This window comes from Rhinoraja longicauda, chromosome 24 (assembly GCF_053455715.1).
Source record: "Rhinoraja longicauda isolate Sanriku21f chromosome 24, sRhiLon1.1, whole genome shotgun sequence".
NCBI lineage: Eukaryota > Metazoa > Chordata > Chondrichthyes > Rajiformes > Arhynchobatidae > Rhinoraja > Rhinoraja longicauda.
The window spans coordinates 14878507-14897168 of record NC_135976.1 but is presented as its reverse complement, the minus strand read 5'-3'; the positions used below and the strand labels follow the sequence as shown (position 1 = coordinate 14897168).

At 41.3% G+C, this 18662-nt stretch overlaps 1 protein-coding gene across 3 annotated transcripts in view; it reads left to right on the top strand.

Moving 5' to 3' along the window:
* Positions 1–18662, top strand: part of LOC144605433 (metabotropic glutamate receptor 4-like) — an 808110-nt gene that overhangs the window by 521751 nt on the left and 267697 nt on the right. For all 3 annotated transcript variants that reach the window (XM_078420690.1, XM_078420688.1, XM_078420691.1), the window contains exon 7: positions 140–340. In XM_078420690.1, coding sequence (XP_078276816.1) covers positions 140–340 — 201 coding nt within the window. The remainder of the gene's footprint in view (positions 1–139; positions 341–18662) is intronic.

Below are 18662 nucleotides of genomic sequence, written 5' to 3'. Positions count from 1 at the left end.
TGCTGTCTTGGGTGGAACTGTTCCTTCATTCCCCCAAGCCTTGATCATTAATTGCTGTCAATACGCATTATTATTTTTGGGGGTTTTTTTGGCTAACAAATAATGATTGAAATTATTTTTTGCCTTTGTCTTTTGCTAGGTTTGGAAAGAATTGGCCGGAATAATTCTTACGAACAAGAAGGAAAAGTACTCTTTGTGATTGATGCAGTTTATGCAATGGCACATGCTTTGCACAACATGCATAAAGACCTCTGCCATGGCTATGTTGGACTTTGTTCCAAAATGGATCCCATCGATGGCAAAATTCTTCTTGAATACATCCGAAAAGTCAATTTCTCTGGTAAGTGTACAGAATATTTACCAACCAGAAGTTCTTGCTTGGAATGTTACTTGTTGCGACAGTCCACTAACAATTTCACTTTCACTGTTTTTCAACTAACGTATTAAAACCAGACATAATATAAGCATATGTAGTTACATCACAAATGTATTATAGAGTCATATAGTGGCAGCAACTCTGGAAGCTCGTTTCATACACCCACCACCCTTTGTCTGAAAAAGTTACCACTCAGATTCCTATTAAATCTTTTCACCTTCACCTTAAACCTATGCCCACTGGATCTCGATCGGGTTGATTGTGGTTGGCGTGGATTCGGTGGGCCGAAAGGCCTGTTTCCATGCCATATCTCTTCAAAGTCTAAAATTTGTGTATGTGCGTTGGTGGAGATGTATAAAACAATTACGGTGAATATCAGCAACTTTTAATGTAGTGCACGGAAGAACACCATCCAAACAAATCATGCTTCGGAGTGTTAAATGTTGCTGCAGACATCTCTCTGGGAAGTATTTATTTATCCTGTTAATGCATCGAGGAAGAGAATGCAGTCAAACGCATACATTAATCTGTTGGGTAATTGCCATATCAGGTATTGCACTACTATCAAGGACAGACCAAACTGCATGTGAAATACATGACAGACTCAATTAGAAACCAGACAAAAGAGAGAGCCCAGTCATCATTTTAAGAATAAAAACAGTCAGTTCCCAAGACAGCCGGAGAGAATAGCAGATTTGAAAAATAATTACATCCTGTACAATCAAGTCAAGAAATGAATCTTACTGTGAAGGAAGAGATAAAGGAAAATCAAAGGAAAAAGAGCTGGATGGTAGATAATTGCATTAGTAAAATAAGTAAAAATGCTAATTCTGCCACTAATGAAAAAACGTGTAGTTTATCTATAAGAGTGTGGCAGAGACTCTTTGATGTGTGTGCTGAATGTTGCAGGACATGAGAATTTTCGTTACATATGCCGCAGTTGTTTGCTTGCCTGTTTATCCGCCAAGGGTTTTTATGTGTTTTTTAGCCAAGATTGTGCCTTATTTTACAATCTGCCAACAACAGTCTCTCCCTGTCTGATAAAAAACAACGAAGATTCCATTTAATTCCGGCCGTTTTGTTCTTGTAATCTTTTCCACACTGAATCATGCAGAATCAAATTCTGTAAGCTCTCCATCAGCCAATTTTAATTAACACATATAACGTGGGACAGTCTGGAAATGTTTTTCTTTATAGATACTGTATGGAAACGGGCCCTTCAGCCCACTGAGTCCATGCCAGTCATCGACCACCCCGTTCACACTAGTTCCATATTATCCCACTTTCTTGTCCACTCCCCACACATTAGGGGCATTTTTACAAAGGGCCAATTAACCTCCAAATCCACACATCTTTGGAATGTGGGGGGAAACTGGAGCACCCGAAGGAAATCCACGCGGTCACAAAGAGTGCGTGCAAATTCCACACAGAGGTCCTGATTAACTGGTTGAACCCTGGTCTCTGGCACTGTAAGCAGCAGCTCTACCAGCTGCGTCACTCTGTTGCCATTGAAAGTGCAGTTGGTGTCTATTGGGTTTTTCATTGAATATCCTGGCATCTATTTCAATAAGCTATTGGATTTTAATTACAATATAAATTTGAAGGTTTTTTTAAAAATGAATTTTATCATACCCAGACATTATGAAGTTGGGTCACTTAATTGCTTTTATTGTTGTCAATTGACAGCAGAGCAACCTTGTCCATTTTGAATTATTTTTTCAGAAACAGTTTTATTGGATTTGAATTTGACATTGCAGCAATTTGCAAAATAAATAACTAAAACTTAGAATATATGCTCACAATTGTTCATTTGGTTTCAACCATTTACTAAAATGTGCACGAGAAATACATTAATATTGCTAGATCATAATTTTACATCACAAATTATCATTCCCTAGAAACAAAATAGTATACATTTGTACCTTCTCCCTGTGAACGTGTGGGTTTTCTCTGGGTACACTGGTTTCCTCCCACATTCCAAAGACATGCAGGTTTGTAGGTTAATTGACTTCTGTAAATTGTCCTTAGTGTGTGGGATAGAACCAGTGTGTACGAGTGATCGCTGGTCGGCTACCTATAATGAACAATTAAACTAAAACATAACTATTTTTTTAAACATTGTCTTACACAGGAGAATCAAGGCATATTGTCAAATGTCCTGAAATGGAACAATGAAATCCTTGCTTAAAACTGATTATTTGGTTTGGACTAAAAAACAGAGGACCTTGACTCGACTAATTTGCATCACTTTCAAAATTTCATTTGAGACTTCTGTTATTGTACTTTCATACATTAACATTTTGCACCATTGAATGGGTGCACAATGGGTGGTGGGTGTCTGGAACGAGCTGCCAGAGGGGGTAGTTGAGACAGGTACTATCACAACATTAAAGAAACAATTTGGCGGCTACATGGATAGGAAAGGTTTCGAGAGATATGGCCCAAATGCAGGCTGGTGGGACTATTATAGATTGGGCAAGTTGGTTGGATTGGGCAAGTTGGGCCGGAAGGCCTGTTTCCACACTGTATGACTCTTTGACTCTTATCACTTGCTGAATAGATAGTATTAATTTTTCACTTTTTTAATAAGTTAATGCTGAGACTGATGAAATAATGGGAAAATGTGTTTGCCTGTCAGTTAGGAAGGAAGCATCTGTCAAGAGGAAATTTGCAGATGCTTTGGAAATGTTTAAGTTGTTACAGTTGGTAAAAAGAAATGAATGCAAGTTTGCTAATGTAAATTCATTGTTAATTTTATACCCATTGCAAAGAATATTAATTAGGATTTCATATAAAGCACTTAACATCTGACATGTTTATATGTATATAAAACTAGAATCTTCATTCGCTCCACTTATGTTGTCATCGGAGCCCAGTAATTATATTGGAGTCATGAAGGTTTTGCTCCCTACCTCTTCTTGCGTAATCTGTTAAATTCCATCTATACTGTGCAGGTTGACAGCACTGTTTTTTAAATGTCTATTTTGTTAACTTTAAAGTGTGGGTTTAACCATGAGTTAGATTGACATAAAAAATGTATTAGCCACAAAAGTAGGAAAGTTAGCCTTCAGTACAAATAGTTTAGTTTGGTTGAGTTTAGTTCAGTTTATTGTCACTGTACTGAGATACAGAGAAAAGCTTTTTTTGTTACGTGCTATTCAGTCGGAAAGATTATACATGATCACAATCAAGCCATCCACAGTGTACAGATACAGGATAAAGGGAATAACTTAAGAGCCTGTCCCTCTTAAGCGATTTTAAAGCGACTGCTGACGACTAGGCAGTCGTTCGCCGGGGTGTCGCGGGCATGATCGTGAGGAGTCTTCAATGAATTGTAGCGGATCTCGACGCGTCGCGGAAAAAAATTCCAGATAGAAATTTCTCGGCGACAGCTGGCTTGTCGCCAGGTATCGCAGCTTATTGCGGGCGCTGTCGCATGCTGTCCCCAGGTTTGCTAGGTTGTCGCAGATGCTTTTAGAAGCACGTTATATTAAATCCAGAAAAGGCATTTGAGGATACCAGAAGATAGTTTTGTTCAACCAATTTATTTACCGTCTGGACATTTGACAGGTAGATTGGAGGTGACAGTTTGACGGTCAGGTAAGCGTGTGAATTTTGCGATGTTTCCGAAGACGGTGTAATCTCTTAGTCAGGTGCTAGTTTCACAAAAAAAGTAACTTGTATCGACCTGACTCGGCATTGTCGTGGTCATTGTCGTAGGGTAAAAGAAAATGTTGGCGATCTGCTACGACTTTGACAGTCGCCGGCAGTCGCCTTAAAGATCGCGTAACTGGGACAGGCCCTTTATAGTGCAAGATAAAGTCCAGTAAAGTCCGATTTAAGATAGTCAGAGGGTTTCCAATGAGGTAGATTGGTTTCGGACTGTCCCTTGTGTAGGGTCAGTGATGGGGCTGGAGGCCCCAAAAAGCACATCGTTCATCTGGCTCCTTGGCATTTGCAGTGCTGACAGTAAGTGAAATGTCAGAATAGTTTGCATGGCTTGCATGGCTGAGCAAAATGCAAAGAAGCAAAATCATGATGGAAAGGGGAGATGCAGATTAATGGAACTGAGGGGAAAAAGAAAATCTCATTACACTGGAAGATGTTTGAAAAATATTAGAATGACCCTCTCATCCCAAGTGACTCATGCTCCAGTTAACTTAGTCCTCAGTAGTTTGGAAATTAATGATTCTATAATTACATAACTTTGGCTGTTAGTTCAGGGACAAATTGCATGCCAGGCCAAAAAATACTGTGAATTCATGTTTAAATTACTTTCTCACCATGTTTTGTAAAGTAAAAGGTCCTTGTCCCTTCCCAATCAGTGCCACCCTTCCTCCCCCACCCCACCCTATCCTCACATGTATGTAATTGATTGCTTTTGGCTTAGTTGGTGACATTATTAGAGTTTAGAAGGATGAGGGGGGACCCCATTGAAACTTACAAAATAGTGAAAGGCCTGGATAGTGGATGTGGAGAGAGTGTTTCTACTAGTAGGAGAGTCTAAGACCAGGGGGGCACGGCCTCAGAATAAAAGGACACACTTTTAGAAAAGAGATGAGGAGGTATTTCTTTAGTCAGAAGGTGATGAAACTGTGGAATTCATTGCCACAAATGGTTGTGGAGGCCAAGTCAGATAAAGCAGAGATTGTCATGTTCTTGACAAAATAAATTCCTCTTCATCCCCTTTCAGAAGGTACATCCTTTTATTCTGAGGCCGTGAATAAACCCTCTGGTTCTAGACTCTCCCACAAGTGGAAACATCCTCTCCACATCCACTCTATCCAGGGTGGTGGTGGAGGCAGATACGATAGCGGCATTTAAGAGGTTTTTAGATAAGCATATGGAAGTGCAGGGAATGGAGGGATCATGTACTGGCAGATGAGATCAGTTTAACTTGGTATCGTGTTTGGCACAAACATGGTGGGCTGAAGGGGCTGTTCCCGTGCTGTACTGTTCCATGTTCTATCCACATCACATTAAAATGCCCCTAGTCCAACATTGAAAGTGTCCTAATAGTTCCACTGTTCACATCCATATACCCCTTTGTTATCACCTCTTCCCCAGCCAACAATGAGCCATTATGGACTCCAAGCTTCCTTTGTCATCTGTTGCCATCCCTGATTTGTTCTGGCGTTTTCTTACTAGTTATTCCCCCCCGCCCCCCCCCCCCCCCCCCCCCACCCGGATTTCAAGTCTGAAGAATAGTTCCGACCTGAATAGTTTTCTCCAGAGATGCTGCCTGACCTTCTGAGTTACTCCAGCACGTTGTGCCTATTTTTGCATGCGATTAGTGCAAGATTAGTGTAATTTGGTGGTTGATGGGCAGTATGGAGGGCCAAAGGGGCTGTTTTTGTACAATATCTCTCTAACGATAAAAATGTAAATATGAATTAAAGGTGTGATAACTCATGTTGTGACAGTGATTACACTTCAAGAACTATTTAAGTGGCCGAAAGGTGATTTGGGAATTGTAAAATCATGGCACTGCAATCTCTTTTTTCCCCTCAAAGTTGAACTACGATGAATTGCCACATGGGTTCTACCTATTCCCCTGGTGCTACATACTGCACTTCCATTATGAAATTATAACTTATCATGAATACATCAATTTATTGAGTCTAGAGGATCAGAAAATTTATAGTACAGTGTACAAAACCCCAATGTATGCGTATTGAATGTGGTAAAATGTAATAATGGGGTCAAGCTCTTCAAAAACCTGTGGAATAGATTAAGTTGCAGTGTGATTTTTCTCTCATTGAGGTCTCCATGCCAAGCATTCTTCTAAGCAAGGGACTGCTTCCTTCAGGTGGAAAATTAATAGTTACATTTCCCCAACTTGCTCCTGGGGATATCATTTCTCACTCAGAGAAAAGAAGCAAAAGATTTAATTTTGCTGTGGATTCAAAGTCCAAACTGCAGGTTACAACTTGTAGATATTCCAGCCTTCCTTTCCTCATGTCAATTGCTGCTTGTGGAAACAGAGAGAAAGAGAAATAAATGTATTAGAATACAGCCAGTATTGCCATTGATTGTAGATGCAAGGAACTGCAGATGCTGTTTTATCCCCAAAAAAGTGCTGGAGTAACTCAGCAGGGCAGGAAGCTAGAATAACTCAGCAGGGCAGGAAGCATCTCTGGAGAACATTGGTAGGCCAAGTTTTGGCTCGGGACTTCAGACTTTCTCTTCTAATGGGTGCTTGATAGTTGGCCTGGACTCGGAGGGTCTCTCAGTCATGGAGTATGGGAACAGGTCCATCAGTGCAACTTGCCCATGCCGAGCAAGGTACTCCATCTTCAGACTTCATCTGAAGAAGGGTCCCGACCTGAAACGTCACCTAACCATGTTATTCAGAGATGCTGCCTGACCCGTCGATTTACTCCAAGCTCTATGTGTCTTTAATGTCATTTATTGGCTGTTTCATGTTCGTAAGACATAAGAGCAGAAGTAGGCCATTTGGGCCATCGATTCTGCTCCGCCCTTCAATCATGGCTGATCTATTTTTTCCTCTCAATCCCATTCTTTTGCCTTCTTCCCGTAACCTTCGGTCTTTTTCCTTCCACGGTGTGATTGAGGTAATTGCTGATTAATGCAACCCAATATTTCAATTACTACACGCATTAAGTAATAGCCATCTTCTTTCAGCAAGGGGGAGTTTCCTTCAATGGATCAATAAGAAAATATCTACAATTAGCAAATAATAAAGTACATTTAGATTAACCATTCATAAAATTTTGTAGAGTTTAGACTTTTAGAGACTTTTCTAGACGTTTAGAAATTCTTCCCACCGAGTTTGCGCCGACCAGCAATCACCCTCCACACCAACACTATCCTACACACTAGAGATTAATATACAATTTTACCAAAGTCAATGAACCTACAAACTTATAAACCTGTCATTCGTGTGTGGGAGGAAACCAAAGCACCCGGAGGGAACCCATGCAGTCCCAAGCAGAATGTATAAACTCCATACAGAGTCACCACGCTGTTCTAAAATTTCTAGTCAATATTATTGCTCACAAAATATTGTGCAGTATTATACTTTCATAAAAATGTTTGTAAATCAAATTAAGTGTCATTTAATTGCCCCTTGGGTAACCGAGTGGGAGAAACTATTGGCAGTTCATGGGAATGTGGGGAGCATAAACTCCATGGGAGCAGGATCAGTATAAAAATGGGTGTTTGATAGTTGGGCCTGTTTCCATTGTACATGTCTCAGAGTCATAGAGTACGGAAAAAAGCCCTTTGACCCAACTTGTCCATGCCGACCAAATGCCCCAACTAAGTTAGTTACATTTGTCCATGAAGCTCCATAAATTTCAGTCATAGAGTCGTGGGTTATACAGAATGGAAGCAGGCCCTTTGGCCCAAATTTCCCATACCGACCAAGATGCCACATCTACATTTGTCCATGAAACTCCATAAATTTCATAGTCATAGAGTCGTGGGTTGTACAGAATGGAAGCAGGCCCTTTGGCCCAAATTTCCCATACCGACCAAGATGCCACATCTACATTTGTCCATGAAACTCCATAAATTTCATAGTCATAGAGTCGTGGGTTATACAGAATGGAAGCAGGCCCTTTGGCCCAAATTGCCCATACCGACCAAGATGCCCCATCTACATTTGTCCATGAAACTCCATAAATTTCATAGTCATAGAGTCATGGGTTATACAGAATGGAAGCAGGCCCTTTGGCCCAAATTGCACATACCATGATGTCCCCCGACCCGCCTTTGGCCCACATTATTCTAAACCTTTCCGATGCATGTCCCTGTCCAAATATCTTTTAATTGTTGTTATAGTACCTGCCTCATTTGTACTGGCTCTGGCAGCTCGTTCCTCAGTTGACAATTCCATGAACAAAGAATTAAATTATTCCTGATTATCATTGCAAAGACTCACTTGAAACACAAGGGAACAAAATGTACGGTGCTTTTATGATGGGAAATTTATAATTCCACTATTGCATGTCTGAATTGGATGAAGCCTTGTATTGTTTAACATAGCTAAATTATTTGATACATTTAATAACCACATATTGTAAATTATTCACATCTTCCGTATGAAACAGCAGCAATATAATTTTCATGAATCATTCATGAAATAATTACATCATTCAATTTAAAAGAAAAATGTATGAACATGATCTAATTTTCCCAAACAATGTAGGGATATTTTAACCAAATTAATTGTTTACAGATGCGGCATGTAAAACCGGCCCTTCAGCACATTGTGTCCATGCCGACAATTGATCACCCATTCACACTAGTTCCATGTTATTCCACTATGCCATCCACGCCCTACACACTCGTGAAATTTACAGAGGCTCGTTAACCGACAAATCTGCATGTCTTTGGGATGTGGGAGGAAACCGGAGCACCCGGAGAAAACCCACACTGTCACGGGGATAACCACCCAGTCAGCACTCGAGGTCAGGATTGAACCCGGTGCTGTGAGGTAGCAGCTCTACCAGCTGCACCACTCTGCTGCCCATGATGGTCAAGACTAGAATGGAACAACATCGGCTTGTCCCTGAATTAAAATATGCACCTCTCTTACCGTTACAAAATAGATTAATAACTTTAGTTATTAGTTTTGTTTAGTTGCCATTTATTTCCATTAAATGAATTGTCATATATTTTCTTATAAAACTGACTAAGCGTGAATAATATAATATAATATAAAGTTTAGTTGGATTTTATTCTTTGCTCTCGACTTTTCATCCAAAATAAATAAAATCATTCAAATTGATAAATAAAATGGTTGAAATAATAAAGCACGGAAAAATAATCTGATTTCTAATACATTTGAGTTCCAGGATATTTGAAAGTTTTTGAATCCAAATTGAACATATTTGAAATGCTTGTTTTTCAAGTCCCACCCGCCTGTGTCCAACTATCACTTGCCAGACTTGGCCCTGCACCCATCTTACTTCCAGCTTCCTCCCCCCACCCAGTACAATCAATCTAAGAAGGGTCCCAACCTTAGAAGGATGAGGAGGGACCTCATTGAAACATACTAAACAGTGAAAGGCCTGGATGGAATGAATGTGGAGAGGATGTTTGCACTAGTGGGAGAGTCCAGGACCAGAGGCCATGACTTACAAACTTATGAGTGACAAGGGTATAGGAAGTTGCATAACATGAAACTGCATTGCAAATTGAAGTTGCGTTTTGTCATTAATATTTTTTCATCTCAGTTTCGTAAACATGTGGAGTATCAAAAGCCGCTGAACTACTTTTGGCATGATTCATCGAGATCTCTAATAATTCCAATCTTAAAACTTGCCTCAAGGAGATTCCAACAGTATTATTCCTTCTCATGGGGAAGTGGTATTTGTCTGGAATTCAAATGCATAATTGTGTTTCTTTCTCAGCGATCGACCAAGGACACTTCAGGGTCAGACTACATCATTTTCAAGGTTCAACTGAGCACTTATAGAGAGGGAAGACATCTTTGCAACCCTCAATGTTATTTCAGTTCAGAGATGCACAGGGGGGGGGGGGGGTGTCATTCATTTCACAATGTTGCAGCTAAACTGGACTGCATTGTCCAGTCATTAAACAATCTCAAGGCCAGCATGGTACTACCAGCACACAGAACCATTGACATTTTTACCTAACTCCTTACTCCCAGTCCCCAATAACACTAAACCTGCTGAAAACTCACCAATCTACAGGAGCCCCCTCGTTTTCCAAGTCTCTATGATCACCCCAAGCCAATCTTTGTCCACACTAGTTCTATGTTATCCCACTTTTGCATCCTACACACTAGGGAGCAATTTACAGAGGCCAATTAACTGACAAACCTGCACGTCTTTGGGATGTGGGGGGAAACTGAAGCACCTGGAGGAAACCCACGCAGTCACAGGGAGAACGTGCAAATCCCGCACAGACGGCACCCATAGTCGGAATTAAACTTGGCTCTCTGGCGCCGTACTGCAGCAGCTCTATCGCTGCCATGTGCCGCCCTGATTCATGAAGTCAACGATAATTGCATTGTATTACTGTACATTTCCACTAAAAAGACTAATAAAAGACCATCAATACCCTGAATAGGATTTGAGAGAATGTAGACCAGCAAAGAAATCTTTGTTGAAAGCAAATAATTGAGAACACAAGAATTCTTTATCTTTTTTATTCTGAGTGAATTTTCAAAGAGTTCAGCAGAGATTTAACTTGCCTGGGGCAAGCTGTATTTTCCCTGAGATTAACCGATGCTGCAGAGGATTGCACTGCAGATATTGTTACTACTTTAATGACCTATCCTTGGTGTCAGGCAGACCACATTCAAGATGAAGAGGCTTATCTTAAATCTTTAACCTCTCCCAAGTTCAATGAGCTTTAAAATCTCAATGAAGTATGTTCCCACAACTAAAACCATTTCTGAGGACTCAAAGTGCTGGAGTAACTCAGCGGGTCAAGCAGCATCTCTGGAGAATAGGTGCAGAATTAGACTCGTCAGGTCTACTCCGCCATTCCATCATGGCTGATCTATCTTTCCCTCTCAATCTCATTCTTCTGCCTTCTCCCCATAACCACTGACACCCATACTAATCAAGAATCTGTCAATCTCCGCATCAAAAATACCCATTGACTTGGCCTCCACAGCTGTCAGTGGCAATGAATTCCTCCTCATCTCTTTTCTAAAGGTGTATCCTTACATTCTGAGGAATAGTTTAGGGGCTTTTGACTCTGTACAAGTTTGTGGAAGTGCAGTAAGATTTAAAGTATGAATGGCTGGATGTAACTTTAATTTGCGATGGAATTTTATTATGTGCCTAGCAACCTTGAATCCCGCAGTAATTGTTTATATTGATATGCAAAGCATTGGCAGTGATGCATAACTTGAGAGAGTGGCTCCATTATTGCACTTCATATAAATGACAGATATTGCACACAATATATCCAATTTATGGAGCAAACAATTATCACTTTCACCATGTGGATCACAAGTGGAATATTAAGGTGATGAGCTCTTATTATCAGGTTACTTTTCACATGGTTTCCCTGATTGAAAGTGGCCTCCAATTCAGAAAAAAACAAATTTCCTTTAAAGTTGATGATTGCAGATGATGCAGTCCATTGAACATTTTCAATGATATTTTACCTGGGTAAAATAACAGAGTTTGAAGGTTCTCTACTGCCCTGGGTGTCAAACTATTGAAAACTAACAACATCGAGGAGATTGAGGAAAAGTTTCTAGTTTAGTTTAGTTTAGTTTATCATTGTCACATGTACCAAGGTACGGTGAAAAGCTTTTTTGTTGCGTGTTATCCAGTCAACGAAAAGACTGGATACGTGATTTCAATCAAGCCGTCCACAATGTACAGATACAGGATAAAAGGTATAACATTAAGTGCCAATAAAGTCCGATCAAAGATAGTTTGAAGGTCTCCTAGGAGGTAGATGGGTCAGGACCACTCTCTAGTTGGTGAGAGGACGGTTCAGTTGCATGATAACAGCTGGGAAGAAACTGTATCTGAATCTGACGGGTTCTACTTTCAGCATAAAAATGACTATATTTTTTCATTCTTTTCAAAATAGCCCGATAGGACAATTAAAAATCACAACACAAATGTTTTGGTAAACAATAAAGCCAGCATATGGTAGAGTTTTTTCACAAAATGCTGGAGTAACTCAGCAGGTCAGGCAGCATCTCGGGAGAGAAGGAATGGGTGACGTTTCGGGTCGAGACCCTTCTTCAGACTGATGTCGGGGGTGGGGCAAAGGAAGGATATAAGGGTCTCGACCCGAAACGTCACCCATTCCTTCTCTCCCGAGATGCTGCCTGACCTGCTGAGTTACTCCAGCATTTTGTGAATAAATCGATTTGTACCAGCATCTGCAGATATTTTCTTATACATATGGTAGAGTTGCTGCCTCTCAGCGCCAGAGACCCAGGGTTTGATCCTGTCTACGGGTGCTGTCTGCACAGAGTTTGCATGTTTACCCTGTGACCACTTGGGTTTTCTCCAGGTTCTCTGGTTTCCTCCCATACTCGTCAGACGTGTAAGTTAATTGGCTTTGGTAAAATTGTACATTGTCCCTAGTGCGTAGGATGGTGGTTGTGGTGTACAGGGTGATCGTTGGTGGGCTGAAGGGTTTTGCATTGTATCTCTAAAGTCTAACAGGAATTATATCTCAGAAGCAAATTTATGACTTACCAATGCACATAAGATTCTTATTGGTGGCTTAAATTGAGAAATGGTTAAAGTTGCTTTGAGTATCCCATTTGTTTCGTATAAACATGCTGCAGGGCAGCTGAACAAAAGATAAATATATTTTATCTGTTGTATCTGTTGGAGATAATATAAAAACAAATCACCTTCTTCATTACCAACACAGCTAGACTGACTGCTCCCTGTTTTGGTCATAATATAATGATGTGTAAAATGTGTCTGAATGGGACTGGACTCTATAATATGCATTAGATAAACAAAGCATGTGAGTAGATTTTCCTCCTCGAAATCTTTGACATAAATAGTTGCCATGGCAGGGTTGATAAAGTAAATGAAGATGAGATGATTGTTTCCCTGCAGTCAATGTTCTGTCCTTGAAAATGGAAGGAACGGCAGGTTATCTCCCTTGACAGCCAGCGATTTCTTACATTTGGTTTTAACCATTTTGTAGTTTTAGTTTAGAGAGACAGTGTAGAAGCCATCCCACCCAGACCACTGAGCACTCATTCACACGCTGTTTGTTATCCCAATCTCGCATTGTACACACTCAGGGCAATTTACAGAAGCCAATGAACCCACAAACCTGCAGGTCTTCGGAATGAGGGAGGAAACCAGAGCACCCGGAGAAAGCCCACACGGTCACGGGGAGAACGTTACGAACTCCTCCACACAGACTGCACCCGTAGTCAGGATCGAACCGGTTCTCTGGTGCTCTAAGGCAGCACTGTGCCACCCTTTGTGCAGAACAGCGAAAAGAAGAGAGCACAGCCATTCTGCAGCATCTCTTCCTTAAGGGCCAATTCATTTGTTCAAGTTTAATAGTAAGGTGGATGGTCACCGTAAATGCAAATTCATTTGGAGTTCTAGTAAGTGAAAGTGGATTTTTTAAAAATTTGTTTAAAAAAAAAATTGGCCGAACAGTCGTAATGTTAAAACTTACCATGTGCATCAAATCTTCCATGACCAATTTTGTTTAAGAGAATCCGCTTAACCATGGCAAGGTATCACTGAATATATATTAAGATTCCTTTCAATTTTCTGATACATTAAACTCAAATTAATATATTGAATGACTCATATATGATATTGGTTAATGCAAAACCTAGTTTGGATATTGCTGGCATTACTGGCCCGTCCCTGAGTCTTCTGGAAGTAATTTATTCCCCAGAGCATTGAGACCCTGGAAGAAAAACCTATGCTTATTTTGTTTCACAGGGTCTGAGTTTTGAGATTTTCATTGAGAGATTTACGCAGATACAGGCTCTTCACCCCACCGAGTCCGCGTCGACCAGCGATCCCCGCACACTAGCACTATCCTGAACACTAAGGACAATTTACAATTTTTACCGAAGCCAATTAACGTACAAACCTGTACGTCTTTGGAGTGTGGGAGGAAACCGGAGCGCCCGGAGAAAACCCACGCAGCCACGAGGAGAACGTACAAACTCTACACAGACAGCACCCACAGTCAGGATCGAACTAGGGTCTCTGGCACTGTAAGGCAGCAACTCTACCACTGCGCTACGATGCCTCCCCGAGTCTGACTGCTTAAACTGCTTGTTTAAAGGTGTGGTCTGGAATTAGTCCCATATTAGGGGCCTCGTTTTGGGCTGCAAACCTTTTATTAATTGTCCTTTCAGCAGTTTATAAGCCAATGGTAAAAAAATCTATTCTGTAATGCAACATTTAAAAATTAATGTCAGGTTAATCAAGACAACGAAAAAATAGGGTAAATATGCAAAATTTTTCATCCAGAGTAGGGAAATCAGGAACTAGGACATATGTTTACAGTTTAGTTTATTTCAGAGATACAGTGCGGAAACAGGCCCTTTGGCCCATCGAGTCCATGCTGACTAGCACTTTCCTTCATACTAGGGACAGTTTACAATCTTTATGAAGCCAGTTAACTACAAACCTGTACCTCTTAGGAGTGGGATGGTTAAGATTTACTTGGAACCTGAGGGGCAACTTTTCACACAGAAGGTGGTGGGTAGGTGGAACAAGCTGCCAGCGAAGGTAGTTGAGGCAAGTACTATAACAACATTTAAAAGACATTTGGACAGGTACATGGATAGGAAAGGTTTAGAGGGATGAGGGGGAAACACAGTCAGATGGAACTGGCGTAGATGGGGCATGTTGGTCAGCGTGGGCAAGTTGACCCAGAGGGCCTGTTTCCATGCTCTGTGACTCAGAAAAATACTAACAATCATTTATTTCAAACCAGTCAAAGAATACTCGGGTTACAAACCCCCAAATGAGACCATGAATCATGCCTTCCCTCCTGGTCGTGGATAGTTGAAAGACCTGGTAAAATTAATCTCACTTCCCTGCTGATTTCTCAGACATCTATCCAACTCCCTGTGGTAAGTTACCATTGCCGTTTCTTTCACTTTCCCCTCAGGTGGTCTGCAGTCCGGAGTTCACAAAGAATATTAAAATAGTTCGCGCTGCCTTTGTCGTGCACCGCCACTTTAAAATTTATTCACATCAATTCATTTTTCGCTACTTGGATAGAATTGCTAAGAAGTGCAGGACATTTTAGGCAGCACGCTGGCGCAGCAGGTAGAGCTGTTGCCTCACGTTGCCATGTTCGATCCTGGAAATTTTTGTTTATGTGTTAACCAGTCACAGGCTAATTGTTAGATTTAGATTTTTTTTAGATTTAGAGATACAGCGCCGAAACAGGCCCTTTCGGCCCACCAAGTCCGCGCCGCCCAGTGATCCCCACACATTAACACTATCCTACACACACTAGGGACAATTTTTACATTCACCCAGTCAATTAACCTACATACCTGTACGTCTTTGGAGTGTGGGAGGAAACCGAAGATCTCGGAGAAAACCCACGCAGGTCACGGGGGGAACGCACAAACTCCGTACAGACGGCGCCCGTAGTCAGGATCGAACCTGAGTCTCCGGCGCTGCATTTCGCTGTAAGGCAGCAACTCTACTGCTGCGCCACCGTGCCGCAAGTACCACAAGTACCACAGGTAGTGTAAAGAGAAAAATATCAGAGTGCAGAATATAGCGTTACAGCATTACAGATAAAGTGCAAATTTAAAAAGTGCAAGGTTCATGGTGAGGAGATCAGGACTACACCCTAGCTTATGGTAGGACTGTTCACTTGTTCCGTAAGAGAGGGGAAGAAACTATTCCTGATTCTAGTGGCCAAGCACATTCAAGCTTTGGTATCTTCTGGCTGATGGGAGAGGGGAGAAGAGGGAATAATCTGGATGAAAATCTAGTTTAACTAATCGATTGGCATGAGTGCCCCACCCCAAATCCTTTCCTTCAAAGATAAAAGTTTAATGGCCAGGCTCAATGTCAACTTTGTATACATTGGGTGTACAAGCAAAGAATTTCACTGTGCCTTGTCACATGTGAGAATAATGAATTCCGTTCCATTCCAACTTTGTGGCAGACTTGAAATAAATGTCTGAACTCTGTTTGTAAGGTGCAAGCACACAGAAGATGTTCATAAGTCACAGGAGGAGAAGTAGGCCATTCGGCCCATCAAGTCTATTCCGTAAATATTGAAGCATTGCATATATTGTGGGAACTAGATATTGACCAGGTAATCAAGACAGCATTGAAGCAGAAGGTTTTTCAACACAGAGTCCCTAGGACCAGAGGCCATGGACTCAGAATAAAAGGGCCTATCATTAGAATGGAGACGAGGAGGAATTTCTTTAGCCAGAGGGTGTTGAATCTGTGGAATTTATTGCCACAGATGGCGGTGGAGGCCAAGTCATTCGGTGTTTTTAAAACAGAGATTGATAGTTTCTTGATTAGCAAGGGTGTCAAAGGTTATGGCGAGAAGGCAGGAGAATGGGGTTGAGAGGGAAAAATAAATCAGCCATTATCGAATGGCGGAGCGGACTCATGGGCGACGTGGCGTAATTCTGCTCCTGTGTCTTATGAACATCACCTGGGCAAGAAAGCTCAAAGGGTTAAAAGCTGGGGTCCAGCTCTTTAGCACTTTCAGAAAATGGAAGAAATATCTGAAGGAAAAATGTGATCTTTATGGCAGCAGACAGCATCTAGTAGCTGAGCACAGACACAAGGAGAATGTTTCGCAGCGTTATGGTATCAAGGAACATTTATAAGCAGCACCCGTCATTCCAAGAGTGAAGGCAGATGGCACCATTAAGATTTGTGAAGATTACAAGATAAGTATAAACAAGAAAGCAAAGGTAGACAGCTGCCCCCAACTTCTAATTGAAAGTTTATTTGCTTCACTCGGGTGAGCACATATCTTTAGACATTTTGAGATTAGACGTGATCAGTCTGAAGAAGGGTCTCGACCGGAAATGTCACCCATTCCTTCTCTCCAGAGATGCTGCCTGTCCCACTGAGTTACTCCAGCATTTTGTGTCTACCTTCGATTTAAACCAGCATCTGCAGTTCTTTCCAAAAAAAAAATCTTTAGATATTTACCTGCAGATTAGTTTGGATAAAGTTTCAAAGGAGTATTGACACGCATATGGACTGCTGCAATGTATTAGACTCCTATTTAAGATAGTGTCAGCTCCAGGCATTTTCCAGAGGACCATGGATACTTTGACTCAAGATTTGACATGAGTAAAAAGCTATCTATGTTAGTCACAAAGTGCTATGGTAACTCAACATGTCAGGATGCACATTGGCACCCTTCCTCAAACTACAGAAGGGTACTGACCTAAAACGCTGTTTGTTCATTTCCCCAATACTGCCTGACCCACTAATTTCCTCAAAAAATGTTTTTTTTTAATATAAAGTGTAATACAGACAGTGAGCCAAGATGTGTTGCATTTTGACGCTACCTCTTCCTTCATCAGTTATTTTCTTAACTGGAGAGCTTCTTATTTAACATTATCCATGATGTGGAGAGGATGTTTCCACTAGTGGGAGAGTCTAGGACCAGAGGGCACAGCCTCAACATAAAATGACGTTGCTTTAGAAAGGAAATAAGGAGGAATCTCTTTAGTCAGAGGTGAATCTGTAGAATTCATTACCACATTCAGTTGGGGAGAACATGTCATTGGGTATTTTCAAACTGGGGATTGACAGATTCTTGATTAGTAAGGGTGTCAAAGGTTATGGGGAGAAGACAGGAGAATGGGGTTGACAGGGAAGGATACTCCGCCATGTTTGAATGGCACTGTAGAATCGATGGGCTGAATGGCCTAATTCTCCTACTATGACTTTTGAACCTCTAAACTAACCACTAAAATACAATAGATAATATTTACTTGACCTGCTGAAAGAGTGTCTACTACTTTTATCACAGAATTTTAGAGTAACTCAGCGAGTCAGGCAGCATCTCTAGGTGATTTTTCAGGTTGGAACCATTCTTCAGTCTGACGAAGGGTCCAGAACTGAGATGTCACCTACCCATGTTCTCCAGGGATGCTGCCTGACCCACTGAGTTACTCCAATTTTGTCTCTTTCTTTGGCAAACCAACATCTATAGTTCCTAGTGTCGGAAGGAACTGCAGATGCTAATTTAAACCAAAGATAGACACAAAATGCTGGAGTAACTTGGCCGGACAGGCAGCATCTCTGGAGAGTCAAGGTCCAGACTCTTCTTCAGACTGAGAGTCGGGAGGGGGAGGGGGAGATACAGAGATAAGGAAGTGTAAGGTGTGAGAACGAGACATCAAAGGGGGGTGGAGATCAAGGAAAATGTGGAATAGATCATTGTTAGCTAGGAGAAGGTGACAACAAAGCAAACAGAGATAAAATGTAATCAGGGACAGTCAGACTGGTCAGAGAACTGGGAAGAGGGAGGGGATGGAGAGAGGGAAAGCAAGGGTTACTTGAAGTTAGAGAAGTCAATGTTCATACTGCTGGGTTGTAAACTGCCCAAGCGAAATATGAAGTGCTGTTCTTCCAATTTGCGCTGGACCTCACTCTGACACTCACTCGATTGTCAGAGTGAGGCCCAGCGCACTTGGGCCTCCTCCATTGTCAGTAGTTCCTTGTTATTTCCTTTATCACACACTCTTCAATACAATCCCATTCACAAATATCTTTCAATATAATCCCATTCACAAATATATTTTTGTGCTGTTGGAGGAAAATCAATGAAAACCATTCCGAGGTGGTGGAAGGTAGACACA